The 20515-nt window shown below is 37.7% G+C and overlaps 1 protein-coding gene across 3 annotated transcripts in view; it reads left to right on the top strand.

Annotated features, from left to right (window-relative positions):
* Nucleotides 1–20515, top strand: part of ICA1 (islet cell autoantigen 1) — a 73516-nt gene that overhangs the window by 43484 nt on the left and 9517 nt on the right. Inside the window, exons 7-12 of one of the 3 annotated variants that reach the window (XM_055710465.1) lie at nt 4679–4804; nt 4993–5091; nt 12650–12744; nt 14799–14848; nt 18408–18470; nt 18599–18640. In XM_055710465.1, the coding sequence (XP_055566440.1) occupies nt 4679–4804; nt 4993–5091; nt 12650–12744; nt 14799–14848; nt 18408–18470; nt 18599–18640 (475 nt within the window). The remainder of the gene's footprint in view (nt 1–4678; nt 4805–4992; nt 5092–12649; nt 12745–14798; nt 14849–18407; nt 18471–18598; nt 18641–20515) is intronic. The other 2 variants (XM_055710466.1, XM_055710467.1) reach the window with 2 other exon arrangements.

Raw genomic sequence — 20515 nt, 5'->3', positions numbered from 1 at the left:
TTAAAACGATCAGGTATGCCAGAAAGTGCATACCTGACTTAAAGCAGAGATTTGTGCCAATTCCATCTGCTGGTAGAGTTTACCCAGAGTCTCCAGCAGGAAGGTTTGCTATATTCCAGGCATTTTTCCCTCTTGATTTACTTACCTCCCTCCTTCCAGCCTATGCACACACTGTGCATGCTTTTCAGATCAAGTAAGTGAGAGGTTGGGTGACAAATTAGACTGGAAGCATCTGTTTCTGCTTCTGTGCTGGAAATGCTGAGACAAAAATATACTGTATGTGAAGTGAGTTAGTGCATTTATCCAACATAACTTCACTTTGGAGATGATGCTTCACTAGGTGAATTGTCCCTGAAATTGGACTACTACTGAAAATAAATTTTGCATTTTATAGCAGACTAAAGGAAAGTTAATAACACAGATGTACTGTAGAGGGCATAAAGATTCACTGGAAATACATGACAAATCTGTATTTTAGTAGCTGAACATACTCAATAGGGTTTTCTAACTGTATCTGAACATTTATTTATTTTTTTAATGCTAGCACTCTTGAAGACTGGGAGTTTTCTGTTTGAATATAGGTTTAGGAACCTGTGTTAGTAAATATTTGCTCTTATAATCAAGCATTCCAGAATCTGACCTTCAAGCCCTTAGGATTTAGGATTTTAACATTTCTTTATTTACTTACTTATTCTAGTCTTATGAAATTATTTCAGTTTTATCTGGCATCTTATAGTTTGTCAAGTTATTGATTTAATAAGATATTCCTTTCTAAATTTGTGTTTTCTTATGTGCTCTCTTCAAAGAATTCTATTCCATAAAAATTGTACTTAGATGTTTGCATTGGGAAATTAAAAACAGGGTGCTCCAGGTTGCTGCTTGGAAAAAGAAAAAGGTGAAGAGTAATAATCTCTTCTTGTGTCAGTACTACCATAAGATTTTCTTGTACAGCATAAACTTCACAACTAGCACCTGCAGTTTCAGGTGCTTAGGAGGTCTTTCATCATAAAATGTCCAAGTTGCATTTGGATCGGCGCAGTTCTCTTACGGTTGGTAAAATCCTGACACTTTTCAGACCAGGATGTTGAAGAAATTTTTTATGTTCAGCTTTAATGAAGTTAAATGTATGAGTAAAATTCTGCAGGACTGAAACCACAATGAGGTCCTCTTTCTCATGTCTTCGAGAGTAATTACAGAGAAAGGAGATTAGTATGTATTACATCAGCTTTCCCTTGAGTAGAAAACCAAAGGTTCATTCTAATGATTTGTGTGGTATTAAGTAGATTATGCTTTGTAAGCACTAAGGTTTTATACCTAATTCCTGAATCCACAAGTAATCTTAAAAGATGTCTAATAATAATTTGAAATGAAAATGCATTTATTGGCAAACATAAAAGGCAAAAGGTCATGCTGAGGTACTATGCGGTGTTCTTTCTTGGCTGTCCTGCACTGCTGCTGCAAAATGGAGAGTACTGCTCAATAAACTTTCAGTATATCAAAAAACCTAAAAGCATCCTTAATTTAATAGTTCTCACAGTATTGCATCTTCCCTGGGTGGCAAGAGAAATGTGTGGCATTTGGTAACACAGCATTAAGTATTTTGAATCATCTGTCTGAGCATGTCAAACATACGGGTTTGTATTTCACATTGTGTTGTAGATCTCCTCTTCCCCTTTATGAATGCTCTAGGTTTTAAAAGAGACACTAATTACTTGTTCAGTTAAGATAAATGCTGACACTGTCTCTTGCTAAATGTCCCTGAAGACTGTATGTAGGCAAACTACAACTCAAATTTTACAGGTTTTGGGGGGGGGTTAGATTTTTTCTCTCCTTTTGAGAAGTTGGAGAAATGAGGTAGACCCAAATCTCAGTCTGTTATATAAAGTCCTTGTACAGACTTGCAGTTGTAGAAATTAATAATGATATTTAGTAGTACTTTCTTTTTCTTGCGGCCCACCATCTTTGACAGAGTATTTATATCCCCCATATTTATATTTGTTGCTCACTTGAACTATCAGTCTACAAAGCCACATCTATTTTTACAGTGTTTCACCAGTGCTATGATATGCTGAATAGCAAAGGGATTCTGATTTCAGCTGCACCATTGTAGAATATAGTTTTATATGTGACACATTTCTACTGACATCAGTCAAATTTCTCTGGATTTTCATGGCTGTAACTGAGATGAGAATTTAGTCTCAAGTCTCACTAGGTTTTTCAAAGCCCTACAACATCTCTTACTTAAATACCTTCTTGTTGTAGCAATTCTTTCTGGCAAAAGATGTAGGTAATCCCATGTTTGGATTTCAGTTAGAAGTTCCTTTTTGCACAGGCCCATGTTTTCCTTCACAATTCTCTTCTTTAGACTGAAGTTGTAAATCTGTGCTCTCAGTCACTCACAGCTAAAGCAGATAAGGGATTTGAGGACCTAATGTAGGACAAAGGTGTTTTATCCAACACTGGATAAAGCTTCCACGCTCCTTTTGCCACTGTTCCCATCCTCCTCCATTGCTGCTTAATTTTGAAGGCAGGTAAGCGCTTTACCCACCCGGTGTTCTGACAAAACGATAGCGCATGGGGTGGGACTCTGGCATTCATAGCATGGTTTCTCACTCAGGCTTCACCAGGCACAAGCTGAAAGAAGTAGTGTAGAGCCCCTCGAGGATCTCAAACCAAGAGGCAGCTCATGCCAGTGTGGTTCCAGCTGGGTAAGGCTCTTCATAAAATATCGTACTTCATAGGGAGATATCTTGGCAGTAGTTGCTCCTTGCTTTTTGTATCATTTGTCATGCTTGCCAAGGGAGTAGAAGCCATGAGAGCAATTTCCTCCTTCCTGAGGGAATCAAGAATTCTTCCAGCTCTGGACACCCTCCTTTGATTTGAAACTCTTCATTATGCAAAAAAACCAAAGCAACTCATCAGTAAAATATTGTAGTCTTGTGGTTAGGGCAGTGGATCAGGTCATAGGTTTGAGGTGTGTTATTACCAGAACTCAAGATTTGTTTGTTGATTGCTTAGTGTAATATGTGGGGTTATCCTGGAAGACTTCCCCTTTTCAGGTGAATGCACTAACCGCAGCACTGTTTTATAAAGGTAGAGTATCACTGCTGTTCCTTTATTTCTCATTTAAAAAAAAAATAAAATTGTTTTCTAGGCATCACCTTTTTCTACGATTAAAATCTCACCTGTAGGATTCTGCATTTATTGGTAATTTTAAATTATAGTAGTTTCTTCCTTATGAACACATCAGGCCTATGATACATGCAGCCCTATTGGATTACTTACGCAGAGCTAAGCTGATCAGTGAAACAAAGTTTGCCTGTATCCAGCAGCACAAGAGTCCCACAATTTGTATGGGTAGGTCATCTGATGAATTTGTGATGCAGATCTTTTGCTGGTTTTCTGCCTGGTTGGAAGTCTCATATGCTCTAATTGAGTTTGGGAAAATAAGGTTAGAAATACGGTAAGCCTAGTGTTCCAGATTGCACTATGAGGTGTGTATTTGTCCTGTCTGCACAAGGAGCACAGGCACTTGCTTGCAAGGTTCTGGATTTACTTCTGAAGATCAGGAGCATATAGATTTCTCAGATCTTGTTTGAGTCTGTGCATTCTGAGCAAAATCAGTTTACTCTGTGATTTAGGCCAGTAAAGGAAAGGAAATGTATTTAATTTTCATTCGGTGGGTTTTTTCCACTGTGAAGGTTTTTTTGGGTAAAAACTTTATTGTAAATGTGAAAGAATAATAATAAGAAAAATAGGAAAATCATCATGGTTTATGATTTGATTGTTTTCCATTGTTTTTGGAAGAAAACCAAATTTTGCATACAAATTTTGTTATCAACAGATTTGTTTTGTTAATATAGTATTAGGGTAGTGTAAAAAGCTGTCATAAAAATGAGGGATCCTGGGTACAAAATACCTACATCAACTTTCTACTCCGATACCTGATCATGAGAATACCACTATTGTTGTCAAACATGTGCGGCTTGTGTAACAGAGGGTGTCTGGTATGTACTTAACAGGTGGTAGAATCATTTGAAAAATGAAAATACTTTGAAACTGAAATTGTTTGCTCCTAAGAAAGGGGACCTTGTTATTTTTCTTATAGCAATAAACAAGAGAAGCACTCCATTTTAGAAGGAAAACTTTAATAAGCCAATTTTTGTAGCAGTTCAAAGTTACTGAAGTGCTGTATTGTCAACAAGAGTTGCAGTTTGACTTTAAAGTTTGTTAGTGTAATTTGTCTCCTACTGTAGGTACATGGAGACATCTCTGTGTGCCTGTATGTTAGGTAGTAAACTTTTGTTCCAGATTTGTTGGCCAGGCTTTGAATTGTTATTTCTGTAGAGATATCAAAATGAGTGTTTTCCAATTATTATCTTCTCAGTATATATTTAATACTAATATCCATCGTATAAACAGGAGATAGAAAACAAAATTTCTTCACTGAATATATTAGAAAAATAGTAACATAGAAGATAGCGAAAGTCATATTTTAGCACGTATCAGCCTGCCATACATTAACTTCAGTGGGACTGATTCTATAAATAAACTTGTATATAAATTTTAATTGAGTCTGTTCAGTTGTCTGATTTCCCTAAAATCTGTATTAGTTCGCTGTTCTGTGAAAAACAGAGAAAAAAATTCACTACATAAACAATTGCCCCTTTGTTTGAAGGTTCAAGCTCAAGTGCGACACGCAAAACTCAACTTTGACAAACTGAAGACTGATGTCTGTCAAAAAGTGGATCTTTTGGGAGCGAGCAGATGCAACCTACTTTCTCATGTGTTAACAACCTATCAGGTATACAAATAAATTGTTGACTCCAAAAGAAATATTTCCTGTTGATATATGGGGGTTTTAAGAGGTTACCGTGGCAATATTCTACTGTAAGAGTATGTAACTCGTATTGGAGGAGAGATGTGAAGATTGCACTGAAAGCAGATTGTTGTTAAGCTAACGCTGCATTAAAATTTTATCCTACCTTACAGACAACCCTTCTTCATTTTTGGGAGAAAACTTCACACACGATGGCAGCCATCCATGAAAGTTTCAAAGGTTATCAGCCATATGAATTCACTATGTTAAAGGTAAGGAATGTATAGATATGTTTGTTTGCCCCGTGATAACCAATAAGAGATCATACAAGGATGTGGAAAGTACACATTCATATTTTTTCCATATATTATCTGACAATTTTATCCCTGTTGTGTCTTCTCATTTAAATACAGGTTTTCTGTTTAATGCACTTCTGGCTAGCAGGATCAAAATCTGCGTGTAGAGTGCAGTGACTAAGGAATATTTCAAAGGAAGACATTATTCAGGGCTGGACTTATGTATGTGTTTAATGCTAACTGGGATTATGTTTGATTATTCCTAAAGAATCATAAAATCCAGCAGAATTAGGGACTTAAGTTGCTCTCCAAAATCTCACAAGTGAATTAATATTTTGCATCTGTTTTTAAAAACTCACACGCTTTAAGAACACCGTATTGGACTGAATAGGAGTACATGGATACTCAGGGCTCCAATACTTGTACTCAGACTTTTTAACCCTTAACTGATCTGGGAAATACTGTTTTGCTTGATTAGTGATATTTGCTGATCCTTTATAATCTTTGAATATGGAATATGTGCAATATCTGACTGACGTCTGAGTTCAGAGTTTTACCAGGTGTCTAAAAATAATCATTCAGCACTGTGTATTTTCCTGGTCATGCCTGCCCCTGATATGAAGTTGCTTTGCCTATTGCAATTCGAGGTTCAGTAGAGGAGTGGGAAAACAGTGAAAAAAAATGTTAATTTTCCAGTTATCCCCATAGACATCTTTGTCCTGTAGTTATTTTTGTGTAACATAATAACTATGTGATTGCCTGATCCTGTTTGCATGGGAGAAAAATAACATTTGTCTGAAGGAGGCCCGACAAAAAGGTTACCATCGGGAGCAAAGTGGGGAATGAACAGCTTGCGGCAAAGTCACTTTTGCTTGGAGAGACAACCCAGTTTGAAAATGGTTACCAGTCATGGCCTCAATCTATGAGACACATGTGCATATGACACCCAGAAATGGAAGTTGGGCTGCATTGTGCTATATATAGCCCGTGGCTACCCCAGAGCTTCTAGAAAAGGGGCACCTGGAGGTATAAGGTTTAATTCACCCCAGATACCAAACTTGTCTGTACATGACTATGCTATATTTAAAGTTGTTTTCTAGAATGCGGGTTGGGAGGGAGCAGTTTCTGAACTTTGAAGTGCATAAAGAGCTTGTGGAGACTGTTACTCCTGCAGCTTGAAACATCACAACAGACCAACCAACAAAAAAATGTCAAGCTCAACCTCTCCTAGCTGAGGTCAAAAATAAAAGAAGGCTCATAAATGTTTTCATCTTACCTAGCCTCTGAAGAATCCTGTCTTGCAGAAGTCCTCGTTCGCTATGAAGTTAACATAACTAAGCTTCTTTCTTGCATAGTCCACATCATGAAAGACGGGGTTTAGACAGAGCTTATATCCAGATTTCAGCAGGAGACAGCTGGGCATAGGTCTTGACATTGCTAGTAATTGCCTACAGACGCCTCCCATTGCAACAGTGTCTAGTTCACAGCCTGGGTACCATGCTGGTGGGCTGTTTTCACAACTTCCTGGTCTTAGAAGGTTTCTGAGGAATTTTTTCTCTTTGCTTTGATACAAACCAATTCCAGTCTTCATTTTGTGTAGGTAGCCTATATTGTTGCTGGGTATTTATTCGTTATTCTCTTTTATATCTAAAAATGTGATTATTTGAACAAGACATACTATGTTTCAAAATGTACAGTAACATTTGGACACTTTGGAGATAAACTTGTACAGAAAATGCACCTGTTCTGAAGTGTGGAGTACCCTTGTGATGGAGGATGAGAGAGGCTGGGGGTGCTTGTTATTTTCTGAACTTCCTCCTGTGAAAGATTTCAGTATAATCTGAATTTGAAATTAGGGTGGGAATCTATGATGAAGAAATACAATCTATATTGAGTCCACACGTGTAACAAGCACTCCCTTGATGCAAAAAGTTACTGTAAAAATGGCTGTGAATATTGTATTGTGTTTAGGATGCAGCCTAACTTTGTTATGAGAATCTTAACCATTTTTATTGTTGGCCTGCTGTGCTGAAAAGATGTGATTTCCTGGTTTTTGCGGTGGTATGTATGCTGAGAAATTATGCTAATCAGGAGGTAGTTTTATACTACAGTTTCATGGAAGTCTGTGCTTTCAGAAAACAGCTGCTTGGGAGTAAGACTTTTGTATCAGTTCTTTATTTCTTTCCATCTCTAGAGCATGGTACCATTTTCTGTACCAAAGTTAAGTGTCCTCCATGATCTCTTTTCCCCCAGTTAGTAGTTTCTGTTTGTTTATGTTATGTGATTGCTAAGGAGATTAAATCGAAATCTGGTGGTTGCATCAGGTGAGGTTCTGTTGCCTAAAAGAATAGAAGTCTGCGGCTACTTCAGGTGCCTTACTAGGGTAAGTCACCACCTCTGCTTGTCATTTCTGAAGGGTGTAAAACTCCCGTGAGTCCCGTGTCTCCTCTGCTAGACCTGGGTGTGGAACAACAGGTATTTATGGTTAGGGATCTGATCCCTACCAATCATACCATATGTTCGTGCCAGAGTAGCTATATATTAAGAAGGACCTGCAGCTAATTCTACATTGAGATTACATGGTGTTATTTTTTTATGAAGCACTAATAAATGGCTATAGCTGATCTAGGTTAAGTGTAGTTTCTGATGGAGAAACTTGTGGTCTAAAAATGTACCCAGTGAAGATGCCATGTTTGCTTTGACTTTATGCATTAAAAATATACAAGCAGAATATATAATTGCTTAAAACATACATAAAATGTTTCGGTGTGCCCATTTCTACATTTAATTGGGAGCTGTCCCTTTTAGAATATTTTTCCTTTTCTTGTATCTTAAAAGGAATCTTTCCTAGAAGAAAATATTGAATTTGGTTCTTGCAATCTTTTATGATTCCAGTTCTGATACTACCAGCTTAATTTTGCTCATACAAATGATTCTTCTGAATTAAACTAAGCATACATGTATGTAGGATTAACATTTTACTTTAAACAAGAATTTAAAGGAACTGTTAACATTTGACTTAGACATAGATTGTCTTACTGAAAATTAGAAGGTGTTATGTACTGGAAAATTACTATTTGTAGTTTGTACTACGAATATATTCGGGTACCAGGTTTACCTCAGGAAAGAGACTCTTAAATACCTCTTGGGATTGTTTCTGGAAAGAAAACATTGTCTTTAGAGATGTTTGCCAAGCGCCCTTAATGAAAAGCAGCCCATTTGTTTTCTTTGCTTCAGGGTATATGCTGAGAGTAGTATAATTGTGCTATTGCAGCTGTATTTCCTAACCGTGAGTTTTATGCTTGATGAAAGATGATTATTAATGTGCTAACAACTCTATGTATCGTGATGTAAAAGTATCTGTTACTGTATGCATTGCTGTAATACTAAAGATGATGGGCTGCTGTTTTGTTAAAGCCTTTAAGGTCTCATTGTCTTGAAATTACCATATATCAAATGAGTTCACATTTATTGCAGGGGCTACTTTTCATGAATAATACCTCTTTCTAATTTCTGTCACTGTTTATTTGCTTTAGTTACTTAATGAAAATTTAGTTGCATTTTTTACATTTTAATGCTATAATACCAAACTTCCTGAAGAAGCCTGGAAATAATAATAGCCCTGGTAAGGGAGTCAAAAGACGTAAATCTCAGGGCATCCATTTATTTCTGTGCAAAGTGGAATGCATCTGCCTGTGTTCCTAATGTGGTTTGGAGAACTCTATCTGAACAGGTACTACAAAATTGTTGCCTTCTGCTGACCTCTGCTGTAGTCTCCTATCCTTTCTTGTTCCTGTTCGCTGCAGCATGACTTTATGCATAGGTCAGATTACATATAATTTTATATTTTAGGGGTTTTGTAGGGATTTTTTGTGGAGTGGGTTTTTTTTTTCTGATGAATCTCCATGAGGAAATTCTGAGAGTACTTGCTTCTCCTCTTCCCTTTCCGTTCTCCCCCCATATGAAACATATCCAAGTTTTTGTCTCTTCAGTGGTGTTGCACTTCTCCATATGCACCATGAGGTCCTGGGATATATCCCTGTCTCCTGGACCTGCCCTTAGCTGTATTGCTTTGATTCTTTCTCAGTCAAGAGGAAGCACATTAGTTGTCCAAGGCACTTGGGGGGAACTGTGGGCGAGCTGAGTGCGTTGTCAAACTCTGGTGATTTAATTGCAGAGGATGGGTTTTGTGTGCAGTCCAGATGATCTTGGCTTGACTTGATAGCAGCCCAGAGGCAGGTGAAGGAATTTTGTGAGTAGCAGTCAGACTCAGAATGGTGCCTGAGCTGGAACCAGGGTTAACTCTGCGGCAGAGGCACCCTTTGTCAGCTTGGATATTTGGTCTGAGTACTGGGAGCGTGCAAAATATCACTTGGTGACTTTTGGTTGTAGGAACAGGCAAGACAGGCAGAGTGAATTCACTGTGAACTTGCTCTGCTACCATGTACAGTCTTACCCTGATAGTAAATATATTTTTATATATATATATATGTGTGTGTATGTATATATATATAGTAAAAGAGAAATAACCAAGCTAGGAAAATAGCTTTCTGAACGTACAAGGATCCTGCCTTAAGCCACATACTGGTGTAGCTCGCAACAGAGTCTGTATGAGTGCCCCTGAGCGAAGTTACACAGTTGTCTGCTCTGAACCAGTGAAGTCAGGGACACTTCATACACCCAACTGAAAGGTGCTTGCTTTTGTCTGAACTCAGTCTGTGTCTTTACAGTCTCGTTTAATCACTACACTTGCTAGATGATGGGACTTCCCTTCTTCTGATGTAACCTGAAACAATTAGAATTGTTAGTGTGATTTCTATGCATGCTGACAGTAGTGATCACGTTACCATGGGTTCACGTTTAGAAAATGGTTGAGAGTAGCTTTTTAACACTCAGTTTTATTTCATACCCATTCTCTAGCTTTTTAAAATCTTTATAAAAAGATAACTCAGTTTGTAGTGCACGTCACCATGTGGAGCAGAGGGGGAGGCAGGGGAGAGAAAAATAATTTCATTATTTGCTATCAGAATTTGAGGGAATATTGTCTGAATTATATTATTATATTGAATTATTGTATTAAAATAAATCTACTGATTTAAAACAATATTTATCATAATCTCCATTGAAATCAAAGCTATATTTCAGAGCTATGTTTATTTTTCTAATACAGGAAATAGTAACTGCCATTATTGTCATGCTGTTTCCTTCCCAAGGTGCTTGTGAGCTCCATTCTATATGCTGTTTCCGTGGTTTGATCACAGTTCTTTAAATATGGACTTCCTGAAACACTTACAAAGGAAGCACCATAATATAGTTCCTTAAAGACGGATGCTGATTCCTCTGTATTTCTCTTGGTGAAGATGCAGAAGATTTTTACTCCTGATAACTTTCTTTAACTGGTATAATTAGGCAGCAGTTAGAGTAGTTCTGTTGTTCAAAACCATTACATCCTTCTTGGGGCAGGCTCTGTGCTGCTATACTTAGTGGTAGGTGTAGCACCACAACTGGTGCACCGTCACCTCCTGATTACAGTGGACTGTGTCTCCTACTGTGAAGGTGTCCCAGACAGTTCAACTGCCTGGTGCCTGGAGGAGTACGGTCCCCATAATGCAAAGCTCTGCTGTCTTTCCCTGCACTGCACTTTTCTACAAGTATAGTGCATATTCTTACATTTTTGAGCTCTAATCCAGGTCTTCTTTGAGGCAATGGAATACTTCCCATCAATTTGTCCCTTCGTGTGGCAGGAAGGTTGGAACTAGATGATCTTTAAGGTCCCTTCCAACCCAAACTATTCTGTGATTCTGTGATTCTGTGATTAATGTTAATAGTACAAGAAGTACAGTCTAATCAATAGCCAGTACAAATGCAGTTAAAGGGTAATACATTCATTCATAAGTGATCCAGCTGAGGTGGCTAGTGTCCGTTATTTGGAATCCAAGAAGTAGATTTACGTGTGATCCTAGTTAGCACTGTTACAGTGTCAAAAAAAAGTGTCAACCACAGAATAAGATAAATGTCTTTAATGCCTCTTTATTATTGCTGCTTTTGTGCATTTTGATGCATGATGTCTGCAGTGCTAAAGGTGCTTATGACAAATTAATCTGTGGTTCTAGATAGAAGAATTAACTTACTGAGAGGATAAAAATGCAACTGCAGTATACAACAGGTCCATTAGTTTGGTTTCCAGAGCACTAAATATAGATTTCCTCATACAGACAAGTACTGAGCCAAGCAGAAATTGGAATGCCCCTTCTGGGGACTCATCTGTCCCAGTTAACAGGACAGTGCAAACAAGACCTGCAACATGCCTGGGAATGCCTTTCTTGTAACAGATGGGCTGGGAACTCTTAACTTCTATTCAATAGATGGGATGACTTATAGACCATGGCTTTTATTTTGTTTTACTATTCTGATGAAACATACTACCACTTTGTTAAAACTCCAGATGCAAACCCACTACATTTTTGTGTTAGTTAGTTTTGGCACAAAAGGGGTTTATTTGCTTTAGCCTCAGCTTTTGGGGGGGCAGCGGGAGAAGGTGGGTGAGGTGCACTACTATGGATATCAGTGAGACGTAAATAAACTTAATTAAAAGTGGTCAGGACTATTCACATGAAACATGGTTTTATTTTTCTGAAACTGAGTTGGACTTTGGAAAGAGGAGCATGTTTTCACCTTCACAGCAAAACCATTGGATAGAGCCAAATATTCACATTGCGAATATCTGTGATTATTTAATTACTAACTTCAGTTACTTAATTTTTCATACAGAAATCCTAATTAATGCATAACAGGGACAAACCGTAGTATATTTATCACATCTGTGATCTCAAAGAGTCAGTCTACAATCTTTTATGTGGTAGGTTGTTCAAACATCCAAATTTTTGTTATAAAAATACTGACTATGAAACTGCAAATTGTTACCTTGTAGCATGATCTTTCAGATTACAAAGGGACAGCAGGGTTTCAGAATACCACACCTGAACTTCCATCTGTCTAATCATCCAAGATTTTAACCCTCATTTTCAGATTGAGAGTACATGTAGTACCTTCCCACTACACTACAGTTGCCAAGGTTATGTGAATAGGTGTGTCAGGAAAATAAGAGAATAAAGAAGAAGAAAAGCAGTATATGAGGAACAAACAGATGTAAGGAATGAATTTTTCTGATCTTCAAAAAAAAAAAAAAAAAAAGGCAAACCTCCCAAATGGCAAAGAAACATGCACTCAGTGCCTGCTTTGCACATGGTATAGATTGTTTTACTTAGAAATATTTGAAACAGAATATGAGCTTAGAAGTAGCCAGGAGTCACCTTGTTACATAAAGTGTATTATTGTGACCCAATTTGAATGAGTATCTTCTAACATTTTTTATTTTGCTTGTTTGAGTCAGATATAGTTTTGATACAGCTCAAAAATGTTCTTGCATAATTTATGTAGGTTCTGTAGCCTGGTTTGGCCTTAAATGATAAACTTCTGCTTAACTGATTCTATTTTGTTTTTTCTCTTCATTTATATTACGGTTATGATCTAGAGCTTACAAGATCCTGTGAATAAACTAACAGAAAAAGCAGAAAAGGAGGACCTGCAGATTGAAAGCACCAAATCAGTACAAGATCAGCAGAGTCAGTAAGTCACATGGCCTTTATATTAAAATAATAAGCATTTTTTTCTATAATCTGCTTTCTCATTGCTAAAGTCACTGAACATTTATAAATGGAAATACAGACACAGCTAGTCTGATCATATTAGCTAACAGTAAGCTTAATACAAGAATTCCTGAATTGTTGCAATGTGTACATGAAAACTAATAAACTTTACGGTGAAATTAAGAGCTTGAAAAAGACCCATTAAACCTTTTATATGCTTTTCATCTTTCCTAGCCTTCTCTTTATTTCTCAGCTTTTGCTTCAGTTTTTCTTTAGCAAAAGAAATGGTAAACAGCTACACATGGGAGAAGATATATGGGCATTGTATTTCTCCCTTCAGCAGCATCTCCTTTCACCTGGGAATAGGATATGGATTCCTGATTGCTTTGAGCAGCGATTAGTTTTTGTAATGTATACAGCATCAGTTAGTAATCCAATGAAGCAGTAGGTATTTAGTATATAGTACATCTAAGTGAGCTGATGCTATCAAGGTTTGAGTTACCTGTAGTTCTGAGGCTGAGAGACTTATGAATGGGCTGCTGTGGGGAGCGGAGAACAGGAGAACGAGATGCAATCCCTCCCCTACGGGACCATCAGGATTCAGGATTCAGTTGCGAGGAGATGCAGTGTTGATATAATCCTGCTGCCACCTGTTGTTTTGACTATCCCTGGTTAAATGAAGCACCCAGCAAAGGATCAGTTGTCAAAAAGCAGAGAACAGCTTGACTGATTAGTGGATTTTTCTCGGTTATTTGTAATAATGGATTTTTCAGTTTTGCATTCCTTTTACTTGTTTAGATTCAGAACCAAAGGCAAAAACCAGTTTATAAATTGGCCAGGCTTGATGCTATTCAGATTAGAAAAGACTCACCCAAGTACCTTTTAGCAGGTGGTTGTTGCCACAGCACTTCCTTGAATCTGCTGCATCTCCTGACAATAATAAAGAATTTCATAAACAATTGTTTTCCTCAATGTTTGAATATAAAGTTCTAGAATGAACACATGACTTAGGCAAGATGTGCGCATTGGCACCTACCAGCAAATGCATCACATGCCATGTCATGATTGTCCTTGGTTTTATTTATGGATTGTATTTTTCCTTGTCTGTCAAAGAACAGGGAGGGAAATGTCACCATTTCTGCTGTCTAAAACAAACCATAAATAAACATCAAAAATTCTAGAAGAATTACTCAAAGCAAAGCTTTTAAAATCCTCATGAACTTCCCATTCACACTAAACGTTCATTATACTGGAGTATAGCCTGCATCTAATTCTCCTCTGCTCTGCCACAAGCCTATTCTCAAGAGCAGGGCAGGTGGCTCCTCCTGTCCTGTAGCTACTAGGGGATGGGAGGATGTGCCTGCGCAGTCAGTCCTCTTCAGTGCCACATCAGCCTTGTGGCTGCTTCATTCCCTACTGGTTGAATGGTGTTACACAAAGTAATAGCAGTTAGAAGGTATGTACTCTTCATTGAAGAGTATATTTTTTTACATGCAATTTGTATAAGAATTGCATGTAAACCCCAGCTTTTTTTTTCTGTCAAGAGCTTTTTCATCAACACTGCTGATGTGTTTTTCTAGAAATCTGCTGACATAGGACAAAACTCACGTGACTGTTGATTTTTAATTAGTTGCTGTTAAAAAGACAATTGCAAAGTGGGGTTTTTTTTTCGGTTTTGGGTTTTTTGGGGGGACAGTTGTATCTCCTTCATGATAGTTATGAAAGACCAAATCTGGAAAACCAAATTCACTGTACTTTTCATTACAGAGATTTAGTTAGATTAAAAATGGAAAGGTGGTAGGTTTTGATAGTTGGTCTTCAATCTAATTTTGGTTTTAACAGACTTCCACCAATGAAATAGTAAAAGTTAAATAACCAACCAGCATTACAGCAAATGCAAGAGCCCATCTGAATTATTGTTTATTTATTATTGATATGATTTTATAGTGATGTGACCAAAGAGAGAAAAATGTATTATTTTTCTGTAGCCTTAGAATACTATTCTCAACTTTTCTCTTATTCTTTCAAATTAAGGTTGATATCATTAGATGAGGAAAGCCATACCAAGGAGTCAAACTATTCAGGTATTTTATTTCACGCTATCATAACTTTCTGAGTGCTGTAATGCATGTTTTTTTCATTTTTGTTTTCTATATGTTCAGCTTCACCCAGCGAATCCTTACAAATGCATCAAACTCAAGGCCAGGAATATCTGTTAAAACTAATCTCTTACATGTCATTCTATTACTCTTAGATAGGTCAAATAGCTTGTCTTCCAAAGTATAGTTCTTACATTGGGCATGTCTTCAAGGAAAGGATCTACGGATTAGTAGGTGTCAAGACAAGGAAACCACGACACTTAGCTTGCTAGTTTGTTCCAGTGATTAAACATGTACTATGTGAAGAACTTGATGAATTCAGTAGAACTTCTGCCCAAAAGTTAGGCAAAGTCATATTCAGCTGCTGCTAATGACCTGATAGGTTGTATTACCCGGTGACACAGCCAGGCTCTAACTGGAGGTGCATGGTGAAAGAATGGGAGGCAGTGGACACAAGTGACAGAAAGGGAAAATAGCATTTACAGTAAGCGTGGTGAGGTGCTGGAAAAAGTGCATGGACTTTTTGAAGTCCTCCCTGATTGAAGACCTCCCTGGAGATCCCTAAGACTTGACAGAACATATCCCTGTGGAACCTGACCTAAGTTCATAGCTGACTCTGCTCTGACAAGGATCTTGGCCAAGATGACCCCCAGAGGTCCTTCCAGGCAAAGTAATGCCATGGCTTATATTATATCTTTTTCTACTAAATGAATGGAGAATCGTTTTAATATGTGGTATTGTATTCTCCATGAAGATACTTAAAATCAAGACTCCTCTCGGATCTTCATTTTGACAGGCTAAGCATATTGATGCCTTGAGACATCTTCCCTACTCCTTTATTTCTGAAGTTTTTGTTTCCATTCCACTTTAGAACATCCCTTTAAAAATATGAAATATATAATTGTGCAAGACATTTCTGATGTTGGTCTCTGCTGTCATGTTTCTGGAAGGCAAAATCACATTCCTGTTTCTGTATCCAAGAAGGATATCTCATTTTGCTGCAACATCAAGTTAGAAGCTCATATTTGAATTTGTTGTTTATCAAGTCTCAGTTCCTTTTGGGCACAGCTTTCCAGGATTCATTCTTCCTTTGTGCAGTATGGCTTATATTTGTTATTCCTAGAGATATGACTTACGACTCAGTGGTATAAAACTCTCCCAGCTCTGACCACAGAAACTGAATGACCACCTCTATAGTCTGTTTGCACAATTTTTTCAAGAGTGATATTGTGTTTACTTCCAGATGAGTGCTAAAGCCATTGAATAGTGATCGATATAACACTAAACCTTGCCGATCTAAACTAAAAACACTTCTACTTTGCAATTATTTCTCCTAACAACTGTTTTTTGACATCTGTTAGTTGTCATGTTCCTAATCCATTCAATATGTTCATTACAGATATTATGCAGTGCTAACTTTTTAGCTGGAAGGCTATGCAGTGCAAAGTCAAGTTGTTTCTAAACAAATATCTTTACCAAAGAAGGTTCATAGCTTTATCAAAGGATGAAATTAGTTGGGTTTTTTTAACTAGGTCTGCTTTCCATAAAAGCACCTTTTATTATAGGAGCATTTATTATGCTCGTTCTCTTTTGCTGAATCCCATACTGAACAGGATTCAGTTAATGTTTTGCCTAGGAGTAGTGGTGAGCTACCAGCCCATAAGCTACCTACAGTTACTTGAGTCACCCCGTTTATTGTTGTTGTTGTTTGGGTGTTTTTTGTAATACTGACACAATATTACCACTTTTCCGGTGTTTTGATGTTTCACCCATTTTGCAATTAATTAGATCAGATATCTCTTTGATGAGATATTTTAATATTCTTGGATACAAAATCTGGCTTGTATTTTCTTAACAGATGTTTTCTAGAATCTCAGTTACTTATGGACTGTAAAATATTTCACCATCATCCATAATATAAATAACTTGTGCTTTCTCTTTCTCCGTCGCCCCTAAAAGGAACTGAAGTATTTTGGAATACTTCTGCCTGCTCAGCTAAATTTTTCCATCTCCATACACTAGTGGGTCTGTGCCATTGCTAAGATTTTTTTTTTTCTTAAAGTACTCTATATGAACTAAAGTAATACAAATGTAGTGCTACTAGCGATGGAGCTGTGTTTCTTCTTAGTTTTCCTCATCAACTACTTCATGACTTGCAATTTTTTATCATTTGCGCTGGATTTTCCCTTAATATACTATGGATGTTTTTAAGATTGGTGCCATCATGTTTACAACAGAGCTAAGGCAGGATTTCAGCAACAGTTGTGCTTTCTTCATTACAGAATTGCGGCCATCCATATCCCACCATTCGTGAACTTCCATTTCTGATTTTTCTTTTCTCCCCTTTTCAGTCACTTTAGGTTGGGTGTTTCCCCTTTAGCTTTGTGCATTGTCCTTTTATGGAAGCATCATGTCTATTTGTCCACGTGTGTTTATGCCTCTCCTATCTATATCTGGTGTTGTAAGATGTGATCATGGGTCCTTAAATGACCAGCTGATTCTAGTGCAGGTAGCATGTTTCTGTCATTGTCCTGGTAAAGCCTTGTTAAAATAATACGATTCAAACAGCAAGCTGTTCTGATTCATGCAGTTCTGCTGAACAGGCCTTAGAAAGGGTTTGGCATTCAGTTTTTATTCCCCTATGGAGAATTTTGTTTCTCCTTTCCAGCCTCAAGTTTGAGGCTTCCAGCAGATCTGCCTTGCAGTTGTGATAATACTGTAACCAACCTCTTCATTTGCCTTTAGAGCTACAGACTTAGTTGTCTAGTTCCTCAACAGTTAATGGGGAGAGAAAGGCATGTTCAGCAGGTAATTCATCCCTCCTGTTTTGCTACATATCTTAAATGAGATTAATCACCTGAGAGAAGCGTCTTTCTTTTCACTGGTAAATGGAATCTAGATGATTGTTTTGACTCTGTGTCTAATCTAAGAAACTTGCTCAGAACTTAAGGTTAGTTAGGGTTGGGACATGGTGGTGGTTTTTTCACCTCTCATAGCCTATAACGCTGAGCTATACATTTTCCATCCTATTGGTCTTAGCCCATTTATTTTCCTGCAGAAGAGGTGCTTATATACTGACCTGGGGTGCTTTGGGGGAAGATTCCTTTTCCCCATTCCCAGAGTCGGTGTCATGAGGAAGAACATATTGTCAAGGATGGTGATTTAGGGAGTAATGAGGTCCTGGCATTCTTGTGCTCTCTCCTGGCCTGTGTAAGTGCAAGCCTCTGAAAGAAGTGTCCCCGCTTCTGAAGGACGGCAGTGACCCGTCTGAGTTTTTCAGTTGTCTCTGTTGGATGCACTCAAACTGGAGATGGGCAAGTGTGGCAGGGCGGTGATTCAAAGGAAGGTTCCCCCCAAGTTATTACTACGAAATCTGCCCCACCGCTTAGAAATGCTCATATCTTGAGTCTTTCATCCATTGTGACCAGGTTCATTTAAAATGTGAATCCAAACAACCATTGCATGTTGATCTTACAGTGACGTTGTTTACAAGCATGTTCTTGTGCCAAGTGCAATTTGACATGTTTATGGATCTCAATTACAGCTGACAATGGCAAGGATGTCATATCCACGTTACAAGGAAATTGTAACCACAAGCAGAACTCAGGTGAAGAGACTTAAGAAAACTGCCTTTGGGGCTATACATACTGATTGTCAGTGTACTGCAGATCTTCCTTTGTTGCTTTTCTTTTTTCTTTTTTTTTTTCCTTTTTTGTTGTTTTGTTTTGCTTTTAGGTGCCATAGATGACTTAGTAGACCTGCAGCCTCAAGAAAATGGTATGCAACATTTGTGCATGTTTTTTTCATCTGCTTTTCAAGTATACTTTTCATCTTGGATCCTAATTGTTTTCATAATCTGAGAGGTTGAATGAAATTATTCAGCTGCATTATTTAAACAGTGTTAAAAGAAACTCAACTTCATATACATGCAGATGCACTATTTCTGATGTAACAGTAAGAAGTAAACCTTCCAGGGGATAAAACACATTGTAACAGGGATTCAAAATTAGGTATACCAGACTGTATCGTATCTGCCCTGCTGAAGTAGGTTCCACTGTAATCCTTACCCCTCCTATAACATTTCACAAACTTTTCTTTTTGGTTCTTTAGTTGTTGTATCACAACCGATTGGCAATACACTAGTAACCACAAGATTTTATATCAGAAATGTACATATCAGAAACAATTTATATAGTCCATTTAAAACCATATAAGAGCTGATGACTGCTTTCAGCCAGATAGTGAATTAAATCTGCTGTGCTGTTCTCATACACACATGAGAAAGCAATTTTTCATTCCAGGCTCTACTCCTATCCTTACACTTTTGTTAGATCCATGGCAGCTCAAGGGGATGTGCTGTTTTTTTCCAAGTATACTGTTTTACCATGTAACACATTAAAGATCTGGCTAAAAGTTTTATATTGAGTTTTCATATGTGGTAAGAGTATTGCCTATAATTTCCAATTTGCTTTTCACTCAAACATCTCAGAGGAATGAGTAAAAAAACCTTCAACAACAATAAAAGCAACTGTGGCAACGCAAAAAGCAAGTAAAGAAGCAAAGAAAAAAAATCCCTTTCTGCGGTTTAGTCAGAGAGTGTAATTTGGGGTATTTAAGGCACTGCCTTCATGGTGGGTAAGGCAGAGAGCATTTGCAAACACCTTGACTTTGGATTTGCCACAGGCAGCCTTTTGCGCTGTGGGGAAACTACCTGTGTGGGGAATCGCCCATAAAGGTACAAACAGGGAACGGTCCTGAGCTGTCTGTGCAGAAGCAGCTCTAATCTGTGGGTACATAAGGTAGTGATGCCTTTTGTGCCTAATAGAAAACGTCGATGCAAGTCTGATAGTGGCCTTTTTTCTTCTGGTTTTCCGCTTACTCAGTTCTATTATTTGTTGGACCTTCTTAGTGGAGATGCAGATACTGCATACAAGTATTGGTCATACAAGTTTAGCTATGTCAGTTAGAAGGCTATTTTTTTTTCCTTTAGTCAAGTACTTAATACGAAAACAGTTGTGGGGTGGCTACATCAGATAAGGATGGTTATGTTAATATTATAGTATCGGCCATTTACACTGATTTTACATGCTAGCTAGCTTTAGGCTAATGAGTATTGGATTATTTTAAGTGAAGTAGTATAGTTAGAGGTACACTTTGGTGTGTGTTTCAGAAGGAAGTCTTTATCCTGTATTTCCAATCATGTATGGTTGTAAATATTTTTAGTTTCTCATCCCATTTATTTTTCTTAAATACCAGCAAAACGAGGCATGTTTGCAAAGGAATATGAGCATTGCTAGAGGCTTGTTCAAACAACTACAAAAAGGAATATAGTGACATTGTTTTTTCAGTGTTTTATTGGGAGTTTGGGGTTTTTTTCATGGACATTTTTAAGGTTAGGGGCAGCATGTGCAGACAAAAAAAGGATTTTGACACTGAAAACAGGCGGTGAGAAACAGGAAGAGTAGTAATAGAAGAGTTACGGGTGAGGTAACAAAGTCCCTATCATTCTAGTAATCTAGCAGAGATACCACATGAGTAGTATCTTGATAAGCAGGACTGGTTTCAAGATAACCTTTACTGCAAATAAGAGTAGAACTTACTGCTGCTTACTCAAGGTAGCCTGAGCCTAAGCACCACCTTATCCTCCTCTGC

This window comes from Falco cherrug, chromosome 4 (genome assembly GCF_023634085.1).
Source record: "Falco cherrug isolate bFalChe1 chromosome 4, bFalChe1.pri, whole genome shotgun sequence".
Lineage (NCBI taxonomy): Eukaryota > Metazoa > Chordata > Aves > Falconiformes > Falconidae > Falco > Falco cherrug.
The sequence above is the reverse complement of the archived record's forward strand: the minus strand, read 5'-3'. Positions and strand labels throughout refer to the sequence as shown.